We start from the raw sequence: 10,398 nt of genomic DNA on the forward strand, positions 1-10,398 counted from the left end.
TCGGGGATTCAATCAATCCTGTATACAATTCCCTTTGTCAATCGGTATGTTACTTGCCCGAGATTCGATCGTCCCAATACCTCGTTCAATCTCGTTACCGGCAAGTCACTTTACTCGTTCCATAATGCATGATCCCGCGACTAACTACTTAGTCACATTGAGCTCATTATGATGATGCATTACCGAGTGGGCCCAGAGATACCTCTCCGTCATACGGAGTGACAAATCCCAGTCTCGATTCGTGCCAACCCAACAGACACTTTCGGAGATACCTGTAGTGTACCTTTATAGCCACCCATTTACGTTGTGACGTCTGGTACACCCAAAGCATTCCTACGGTGTCCGGGAGTTGCACAATCTCATGGTCTAAGGAAATGATACTTGACATTAGAAAAGCTCTTAGCAAACGAACTACACGATCTTGTGCTATGCTTAGGATTGGGTCTTGTCCATCACATCATTCTCCTAATGATGTGATCCCGTTATCAATGACATCCAATGTCCATGGTCAGGAAACCATAACCATCTATTGATCAACGAGCTAGTCAACTAGAGGCTCACTAGGGACATGTTGTGGTCTACGTATTCACACATGTATTACAGTTTCCAGTTAATACAATTATATCATGAACAATAGACAATTATCATGAACAAGGAAATATAATAATAACCATTTTATTATTGCCTCGAGGGCATATTTCCAACAGACGCATCGGTAACCGCGCACCATCAATGTGGGTGGCAGAGGTGCACGGGCGGATGTCGTGTCATTTGAATGCGCAGCAGCCACCTGCACTGGGAAGCGGCGCTCTCTCGGCCGGCACGTCGCTTCAATACTGGCGTCAGTGAGCGGTCGTGTCCGCTCTGGCCGGGCATGAATGCGGGCACTGACGCTCTGAAGCGGCACTGACCTTTTTGGGTGAGAAGCACGCTCGAGAGAGAGAGAGAGAGAGAGAGAGAGAGAGAGAGAGAGGAGGGGTTTCTCGTGGGCCAGGGCGGTCAGAAGCGGGCGTGGGAGCGGTATGGACTCCCGCAAAGCCCTCCCATGTTTGTCTCCGGTTTGCGGGAGAAAGTACGTCCGAACTGCGTCGCGAATCGATACAGAACCGCGTTGGATGGCTTCTGTGGTCAGGACGGATGCGGGAGGTTTAAGGGTCGGCGTTGAAGATGCTCTAATGCCATGCTGCTCTTAACTCCAACGGGATCTATTAAACTAGGATTTGGTACTCACTCCAATCTAGCAAATTCTCAAAGGCAAAGGGCAGAAGATCCCGAAGGCAACATTTGAGGTCTTTTTTGGATAAAACTAACGCCCACACGTGTAGCATCTTGCACATCGCCCACACGCCTCCATTACCACTCATTTTGCCATGTGTGAACATATGACATCAGCAGAAATATTTTTTTCGGCTTAAAAATGCTTTATCTCCTAATTAAAAAGTCGAATTAAAAATCCGATTTCACCATTAATTCCGTCTCGACGAGATCTTCAAAACTAGACCCCATGTTGATATGTTTCGATGAATTTTTTCCCAAAAGTTACCATGATGTTTACACTCTAGTTGTCATAATGCTTAAACTAAAGTTGCCATGTGGCAATTTTAGTTTGTAGAGCATGGCAATTTTAGTATTTTGATGATGGCAATTCCAGTACTTTGACCATGAAAATTATTTTTGTATGAACCATGGCAATTTTAAGTACATGTATCATGGCAATTTTAGTTTATGGTTCATGGTAAGTCTAGTTTCTTAATTCCCTGTTTTATAATATGTCAAAATTTACTTTTAAATGTAGAACAAAATAGCTGAAACATATCAGGGCAACTTCAGTGCAAACACCATGGCAATTCATGTGCAATAGACATGGCAACTTTTAAAAAATATATCGTCGAAACATATTGATATAAGATCTAGTTTCGAAGATCTCGTCGCGAGGGATTTAACGGTGAAAACGGATCTTCAATCGAATTTTTCATTTAAGAGATAAAACATTTTAAAAACTGAAAATTCAAAAAGATTTCCACATGCATGCATTCGGTGACGTGACGCAGTCTGTGTCTTATAGGGCGTGTGGGCGGGTTTCGCTCCCACCACACGTGTGGGCGTTAGCGTTGTCCTTTTTTTTTAGAGATTAAGACCTGTCTAGCAAATTCTCAAACCAATAATTAAAAAAAATAGCATTTTTATCCTCAAAACTTACCCCTCCTGCCTGAAATGTGGCTTTTTTGGCAAATTTGGCAGCCACCCAACTTCCTCTCGGCGTCGACCCGCATCGCCCCACCTCTCGCCGCCGGCTGCAGAAACATTTTGTGCTGCCATCTTGCAGCCCCGCCGCCCCCTCCCGCACCTTCTCCTCACTCGTCGGCACCGGTATCAACACTTTCGCCACCGCCAAGGTTCGTTTCGGCGAAAATCAAACAAGGCGACCTCGGAGCTGGCGTAGTAAGTTCAAGCACAAGCCCTAGCTGGCTGATGGCGCCGGAAGCGACCAAGTGGACTGTTGTCGCTGCCCTTTGTCGTCACTCCTACATCCCAGACGCATTCGTCGCCTCCACAACCCGCTAGCGTGGCTGTTGTCCCTAGCTATCGTTCGATCGTCCCTCTGAACCTGTCCGCCCACATGTTAGTTGTCCTTACCATCTTTTCATGTTTAAAAATTTCTCAAATGGTTCATGAAACTATCCAATGTGTAGATGAAGAGATTGTGGGAGATGATCTTCGATCATTCATCATCGGAGGAGAAACAAGAATGAAAAACTTGAGTTGGCGTCTGTCTTGGTAACTTCAATTATTCTACTGCTAACTATAGCGAACAGTGTAAGCAAAGGCCGGGCTCCATAGAACCCTTTATTTTTTCCAGAGAAAATTATTTTTTCTATACCTAAACAAATTATGAAAAAAGTTTACATGTAGAAATATAGTCGTAGTATACATGCATACAATTTCATGAACATACATATTCATATGTGATCTACACAAAAAAAGATAAATACATAGATTAAAATGGTTTTTTCTTTGTTGTATCTGCGTCGGATATTTGTATTTTTTGTGTAACATGCAAATAATCAAATTAGGTGATAATTTTATGCAAACTTGAAGGACATACGTAAAACTTGACACTTTTTAAACTTCTAAATATATTTTGTTTTTTCTTTTGAAAAACAAAGCTCCATGGAGCTCAATCTTTGCAACACCGCTCTCTCACTTCAGTTGCTTCCACATTTGGAATTAGCCAATTTCACTTGATAACAGTGAATTCGAATTTGACTCTTTTTTTAATATTTTATTGTGGGTAGTCTCACGATGAAAATTGGCTCGAAATCTTGTGGTGCTGCAAAACAAGGGCAAGAAATATACAAGTGAGTCGAGCATCCAACAGGCAAGGCGCTATCACCACTGACGCAAGAACACGAAAAAATGATCGGTTGAAATTTTTTGTGGTTTCCTAATTCTGTATGATTCAAGAGGACATGTAATTCACAACCTATATTTAAAACATGCAAATCAGAGATGCACCCTAATTTTGTTGACGATATAGTGGCCAATAATGTTGTTATACGATACAATAACTAATAATGCTATCATGTCTTGCCTTATATGCCTGGAAATGTAGGACGCATTTTGTGTAGTTAAGACAAAGCTTGGACAAATAACAACCGGATTAATATTCAATTTATGTGATGTGAAATCACAATTATAAATAAGTATGCTATTGGTATTATTGACACAAATTCGCCGCACGGAGAAAGTGATAAGAGGCTCTCAGTAACTTCAACTATTATATTGCTAATTAGAGTTGCTTCCAACTTTGGATTTAGCCAATTTCCCTTCATAGCAGTGAATTTGAATTTGATGATCTTTTTTTCAATATTTTATGATGGGTAGTTTCGCAATGAAAATTGGGTGGGAATCCCGCGGCGCTGCAAAACATTGTCAAGAAATAAACAAGTGAGTCAAGCACCCAACCGGCAAGGCGCCAACACCACCAGCACCCACACACGCAGCAAAAAGATCGACAATTTATTTTGGTGGTTTCCTAATCCTATAGGATTCAAGAGGACACATCATTCCGAACCTATATTTTTTTCTATTCCTGCATCTTGAGAATCATGCAAATCAAAGATGCACCCTAATTTTGTCGAGATATAACCGCTAATAGTGTCATTATCTAATATAATAGCTAGTAATGTTATTATCTCCTACCTTATATGCCTGGAAATGCCTTATTTTGCGTAGTTAAGACAAATCTTGGACCATATATTTGATTTGTATTTGTGATGTGAAATCACCCAATCATAATTATAAATAAGCACTCCCTCCATCCGAAAATACGCGTCGGAAAAATGGATAAAAATGGATGTCTAGAACTAAAATATGTCTAGGTACATCCATTTCTTCGACAAGTATTTTCGGACGGAGGGAGTATGTTTTTGTACTACTATTGACACTAATTTGCTGCACGGAGAAAGCAATAAGAGGCTCTCAGTAACTTCAACAAATCCGCAAAACAAAAAAAAAACCAACTATTATACTCCGTATTTGCTAAATTAGAGTTGCTTCCGCCTTTGAAATCAGCCAATCTCGCTTTATAGCAATGGAATTCGAATTTCACCAAATATCTTTCTTTCAGTATTTTATTATCTTGGGTAGTCCCATGAAGAAAATTGGCTGGAAATGCTGCGGCACTCCGAAGCAAAGGGCAAGAAAAAAAAAACAAGTGAGCGGAGCACCCAAAGGGCGAGGCGCGTTCGGCCGGACGCCAACACCCCCGGCACAGGCAGCAAACGGGTCGAGGGTGGGATGGGAGTGGGAGCACGACAGTGATCACCTCGGCTCCATTAGAAAACTCCGCCCGAGGAGCACATCGCTGCGTCAGGAGGAAGAACAAAGAGTAAACAAAGAGACAAGCAAGCAGATCCACTGCAACAGTGGCTGCTGCGGGGTACTCGGCACTGTATTTACTACTACTGGTAGGAGATTTGAATCGAGTCCAGGTCCAACGCTGACAGGAGCCTGCCCGAGAGAGAAGCCGGCCACGGCAAGACACGACACCAACCCCCCTGCCCCTCTCTCGCCTCGGCTCCTCCTCTCGCCTTTCAAACCACTCCACTCCGCCGCAGCCCTCCATTTTTCCCGGCGCCGGCCGGCCTCCGCTCCTTCTCGAGCTACCGTTGCGGCGGCCATGGCTGACAAGCCCCCCGTCGTCGTCGTCTTCCTCCTCCTGCTGCTCGGCCTCGGCCTCGGCCTCTGCTCCTGCGCCAATGTGAGCCGTCCGTTCAAGCTTCACCATGGTGTTCGGTGGCGGCGCATAGCTTGCCATGGTTGCGTGTTTGCTTATTTCTTGGCCTGCCGATCTGCAGGTGCACATTGTGTACATGGGGGAGCTGCACCCGGAGCTACACCCGGAGCTGGTCCGGGACTCGCACCACGGCATGCTCGCCGCCGTCCTCGGCAGGTTAGAGAAGAGTCTTCTTCTTCCTCTTCTTACTTTGGAGAACGCCTCAAAGACTCAAGAGCTGTGTGTGTGGCCTTGCGATTTCGCAGCAAGCAGGCGGCCGAGGACGCCATCCTCTACAGCTACAGGCACGGCTTCTCCGGCTTCGCCGCCGTGCTCACCAACGCGCAGGCGGCGCAGCTCTCCGGTGAGCGGCCGGGCCTGCACATCTTGCCGTTGTTCTTAATAACAAATTAATTGCTCCTTCCTCTCTGCTAACTGTTTCTCCTTTTGCTCTGGTTATTAAATCAAAAAGATTGGCCTGGGGTTGTGCGGGTGGTTCGGAACCGGGTGCTTGACCTGCACACCACCAGGAGCTGGGATTTCATGCGGGTGAACCCGTCGCCGCCGTCCGGCGGGAGCGGAATCCTCTCCGGGAGCAGGTTCGGGGAGGACTCCATCATCGGTGTGCTAGACACAGGTGAGACTGCATTTCTTCAGTTGTATAGCAGAAATCAGGATTGCAACTGGCACTGCAATGTGCTGACTAAGGTTTTCTTGGGATCTTAACTTTTCAGGGATATGGCCGGAGTCAGCCAGCTTTAGAGACGACGGCATCGGCGATGTTCCACGGCGGTGGAAAGGGCAATGCGTCGCCGGAGAAAGGTTCAACGCTTCCAACTGCAACAGGTTAGCATGCCTGCTCTTTTCTTTCAGTTTGCTTACCATTTAGTTGTGAGAATGTACTATCCTGGTGGTGACTTCAGATTCATGATAGGATAGGAAAATAATAGGCGCGAAGTGGTTCGTCAAAGGGTACCAAGCCGAGTACGGGAAGATGAACACGACTGACATCCACGAGTACATGTCGGCAAGGGATGCCGTCGGGCATGGGACGCACACGGCGTCCACTGCTGCCGGCGCTCTAGTGCCCGACGCCAGCTTCAGGGGGCTTGCCAGTGGTGTGGCGAGGGGAGGAGCACCGAGGGCTAGGTTGGCTGTTTACAAGGTGTGCTGGGCTACCGGAGATTGTACCTCTGCAGACATCCTTGCTGCCTTCGATGCTGCCATACATGACGGTGTCGATGTGCTCTCAGTGTCCCTCGGCCAAGCACCACCTCTCCCTGCTTATGTTGATGATGTCCTGGCCATTGGATCCTTCCACGCCGTTGTGAGAGGGATCACTGTGGTCTGTTCAGCAGGGAACTCCGGTCCTTATTCAGAGACAGTGATCAACTCTGCACCATGGGTTCTAACCGTTGCTGCGGGTACCATCGATCGGACTTTCCTCGCAAAGATCACCCTGGGCAACAATAGTACTTATGTGGTAAGAGTTTCATCTGAATTATTGATTTGAACTTTATGGTTGCAAACTGTTGATATATCCCTGTCTGCGTCTGGCATTCTCATGTACCGTGGTTGCAGGGTCAAACAATGTATTCCGGGAAGCATGCTGCGACAAGCATGCATATAGTATATGCTGAAGATGTTTCATCTGATAATGCTGATGATACTGATGCAAGGTAAGCCTCGTCATCCTTGTTCTGTTCTTTATTGATCCTATAAAATACACTCCCCTTTTGGCTAATGCCTCTGCAGAAGTTGCACTGCAGGATCTTTGAATGCTACTCTAGTAAAAGGAAATGTGGTGCTCTGCTTCCAAACACGAGGACAGCGAGCATCCCAGGTGGCAGTAGAGACCGTAAAAAAGGCCCGTGGTGTAGGAGTCATCTTCGCGCAGTTTTTAACCAAAGATATAGCATCTGCTTTTGATATTCCCCTTATTCAAGTAGACTATCAAGTTGGAACAGCCATACTTGCATATACTACTAGCACGAGGTACATAAATCAGTATTATATATGATTCCGTAGTTGCGAAAAAACTGATTTATGATGTTATAGTGTCTGTTGAGCCATGTTGAGATTTGTTTTTCTACATAAACAGAAACCCAATGGTTCAGTTTGGCTCCGCAAAAACAATTCTTGGAGAATTGATAGGCCCTGAAGTTGCATACTTCTCATCTAGGGGCCCAAGCTCTCTGACTCCATCAATTCTGAAGGTAATTATCTCCCTCAGCTGACCACCCAAGTTTGTCCTTGATGCATTCAACTAAGCTTAAACTCCAAATAAACACGCTTCTTCTCTTGCCATCTAACTTCTGCAGCCAGACATAACTGCCCCGGGTGTAAACATTTTGGCTTCATGGTCACCTTCTGTAGCCTTATCATCGGCCATGGGATCTGTGAATTTCAAGATTGATTCTGGAACTTCAATGTCCTGCCCACACATTTCAGGCGTGGCCGCTCTTCTCAAATCAATGCATCCTAATTGGAGCCCGGCTGCAGTAAAATCAGCAATGGTCACAACAGGTAATGGTCATATGCTTCACCTTGTCACACATACTCTACCCTTAACTAACAGGTCTACATCTTTGTAGCCAATGTCCGTGACGAGTATGGATTCGAGATGGTATCTGAAGCAGCGCCCTACAAGCAGGCGAATCCCTTCGACTATGGAGGTGGCCATGTGGATCCAAATAGGGCTGCACACCCTGGTCTCGTGTACGACATGAGACCATCTGATTACGTGCGCTTCCTTTGCTCCATGGGCTACAACAACTCAGCCATCGCCTCCATGGTTCAGCAGCACACACCCTGTCAACATTCGCCAAAATCGCAGCTGAACCTGAACGTCCCATCCATTACCATTCCTGAACTGAGGGGCAAACTGTCGGTGTCGAGAACGGTCACCAATGTCGGCCCGGTCACGTCCAAGTACAGAGCCCGTGTGGAAGCACCTCCAGGGGTGAACGTCACCGTGAACCCCTCGCTCCTGACCTTCAACTCGACAGTCAACAGGTTAACATTCAAGGTGGCATTCCAGGCAAAACTGAAGGTTCAGGGGAGGTACACCTTTGGCAGCCTGACATGGGAGGACGGCACACACACGGTGAGGATCCCTTTGGTGGTTCGGACGATGATCAATAGGTTCTATGTGAATGCATGAATAAGTAACACCTTTGTAGTATGTACCGGTGCCGTCATCGGTCATGAGAACAAACGATGTAACAAACTCGCTAATCTCTCCTGATTCTAATAGCATTGGTGATTGGTTGGGGCTTCTTGGCTAGAGTTTTACTATGGTGAAATAATTTTGTCGCACCAAATTTGGCCAGTTTCAGCAGTATCTGCAACATGAATTGAAGTGTTGCACAAGAAAGGAACTTCTATTGATATCCAGGAGCATCTTTGGTGACACAAATCTGACCAATTTTTGCAGCAAGTATGTGCAAACATGAATTGAACTGCTGCACAAAAATGGAACTTGTATTCATAACCAGGGGCATCTTTGGTCACGCAAAGAATGATGAGCAGTAAGTACAATTGCAGCATACACGGTGAGAATACAATGGATGTTTAACTGTAATGCTGTGAGTAATGCTGACATATCTTACACGACCAAGAATCCAATCTGAGAACAGGGGAAGTCAAAGCATACACATACGGGTCCTGAATCCTGGGGTCTCATGATTTGATCTTCTCGTCGGCGGAGGCCTTGCTGTCGCCGCTGGGATCGGCGGCGGGGGACGCGGAGGAGTGGGCGGCGAGGGCCTTCTGGTAGTCCTGGAACTCGTCGTAGTAGATGTCCCAGACGCAGCGGACGCAGCCGCTGCCGCAGCAGTCGCCGGGGAGCGGCTTCTCGGGCGGCTCCGGGGCCGGGGTCGCCGGCGCGTCGGTCTTCTTGGCGTCGGCCATGGCGGGCGCGGCAGGGAGGCGGCGAGAGAGGTGGATGAGTGGGCGCCCCGGCGCGGGGAAGAGAGGCGGGATCGGAGAGGCCGGGCCGCGGAGGACGGCGCCCAGCATGCGGGCGGGGGGAAGGGGAAAGCGATGGGAAGTCGTTTCCCGATTGGTTGGCTGGAGTTTGTAGGGAGGACGAGTCCAATTGGCGCAAGCGATCGAGCGCAGGGAACACACACGGCGGCGCGTCGTGTTGCTATGGCAAAAACAAATTGCGAAGGAATAGTAGTAAGTATTAGTCCTTAGAAAAAGAGTTATAATCTGCTAAATACGGCCAAAGAAACATTGTCTGGCACATGGCGCAACCAACAAGCGGTGCTACCTCGTAACACCATAGATTAGCAAGGCTGTGACAAACTCTATTTTGGTTGCGTGCAATTTTCAGCGAAATAAACCCATGGTTCTTCAAGATGGTTTCGATCTCCAACACCAAGTGTCCATAAGAGGAACACTCCAGTGACTAGTTGGTTAGTGTAGAGGCGGTAGTGAAATTGTTCGATTAGATCACCACAAGTAGCTATGACTATTGTAGAGTTAGTGCAATCCTCTCCATCATCACACTAATTTTGGCTTCGAGGGCATCATTGCAATGAAACTAGAATTTGTAAGCCAAAACGGACCATTTTTTTCACGAACGACCCGTTAACCGAGAGAGCCACCTAGTTAGGAGGTGGCGGAGGCCATGTGGGGCTCTACTTAGGCTGCTTTGAAGGATCGCTGCAGGTGAATACTTGGATAGATGCTTTTTCTTTTACTGTACTTTTAATAGACTGCTTCTCTACCTAAGCCGACAAGGAAAAGTAGTTGCACAGGTAACCTCTTGACACCTCAACGGTGGAGCATTCTTGCCATGAAGCATATCATTGCGGAGACACCAAATCCTCCAATCAACTTGATGTTTTTTTAATCAAAGCCCCCCTCCACCCAAACTTTTATTAAGTCAAAGCAGAAACCATCATAAGACGTTTTACAACGCTCGACCTCGGCAAAGCCAAAGGTAGCTGCATCAGAATAACAGGGGTTTAAACTTCACTCTTACAAACAAACATGAATGACTCAACACTATACACTGATTATCAACAAAACAAGCTATCGAGCACCAATACAACTCACTAGACCAAGCGATCCTAAGCAGCTCCCCTCGCCAATGATTGAGCAGCCTTATG

General features: G+C 46.7%; 2 protein-coding genes across 3 annotated transcripts; one reads left to right on the plus strand and one right to left on the minus strand.

Moving 5' to 3' along the window:
• Window positions 1–4,790: 4,790 nt before the first annotated feature.
• LOC123122294 (subtilisin-like protease SBT3.6) lies at window positions 4,791–8,557 on the plus strand. 2 transcript variants are annotated; one of them, XM_044542476.1, is made up of 11 exons: window positions 4,791–5,263; window positions 5,361–5,455; window positions 5,545–5,642; window positions 5,751–5,915; window positions 6,013–6,124; window positions 6,218–6,761; window positions 6,860–6,957; window positions 7,037–7,273; window positions 7,380–7,494; window positions 7,600–7,804; window positions 7,873–8,557. In XM_044542476.1, exons 1-11 carry the CDS (start codon window positions 5,183–5,185, stop codon window positions 8,439–8,441), a joined length of 2,319 nt encoding a protein of 772 aa, XP_044398411.1. In that variant the 5' UTR covers window positions 4,791–5,182; the 3' UTR covers window positions 8,442–8,557. The 2 variants fall into 2 exon arrangements, with proteins under 2 accessions (XP_044398411.1, XP_044398409.1); XM_044542474.1 differs by having other exon boundaries at window positions 4,793–5,263; window positions 7,034–7,273.
• A 177-nt stretch (window positions 8,558–8,734) lies between these two features.
• LOC123122295 (uncharacterized) lies at window positions 8,735–9,404 on the minus strand. The gene has a single exon (XM_044542477.1). The coding sequence runs from the start codon at window positions 9,296–9,298 to the stop codon at window positions 8,960–8,962; it is 339 nt and encodes a 112-aa protein (XP_044398412.1). The 5' UTR covers window positions 9,299–9,404; the 3' UTR covers window positions 8,735–8,959.
• Between the last annotated feature and the right edge of the window lie 994 nt (window positions 9,405–10,398).

This window comes from Triticum aestivum, chromosome 5D (assembly GCF_018294505.1).
Source record: "Triticum aestivum cultivar Chinese Spring chromosome 5D, IWGSC CS RefSeq v2.1, whole genome shotgun sequence".
NCBI lineage: Eukaryota > Viridiplantae > Streptophyta > Magnoliopsida > Poales > Poaceae > Triticum > Triticum aestivum.

Bases quoted from the DNA above. Each gene is read 5' to 3' on its own strand.
- LOC123122294 (XM_044542474.1), top strand. From the start codon at position 5,183: ATGGCTGACAAGCCCCCCGTCGTCGTCGTCTTCCTCCTCCTGCTGCTC. The intron at 5,643-5,750 runs GTGAGCGGCCGG...TAAATCAAAAAG, and splicing joins GCAGGCGGCGCAGCTCTCCG to ATTGGCCTGGGGTTGTGCGG. The intron at 6,958-7,033 runs GTAAGCCTCGTC...ATGCCTCTGCAG, and splicing joins GCTGATGATACTGATGCAAG to AAGTTGCACTGCAGGATCTT.
- LOC123122295 (XM_044542477.1), bottom strand. From the start codon at position 9,298: ATGCTGGGCGCCGTCCTCCGCGGCCCGGCCTCTCCGATCCCGCCTCTC.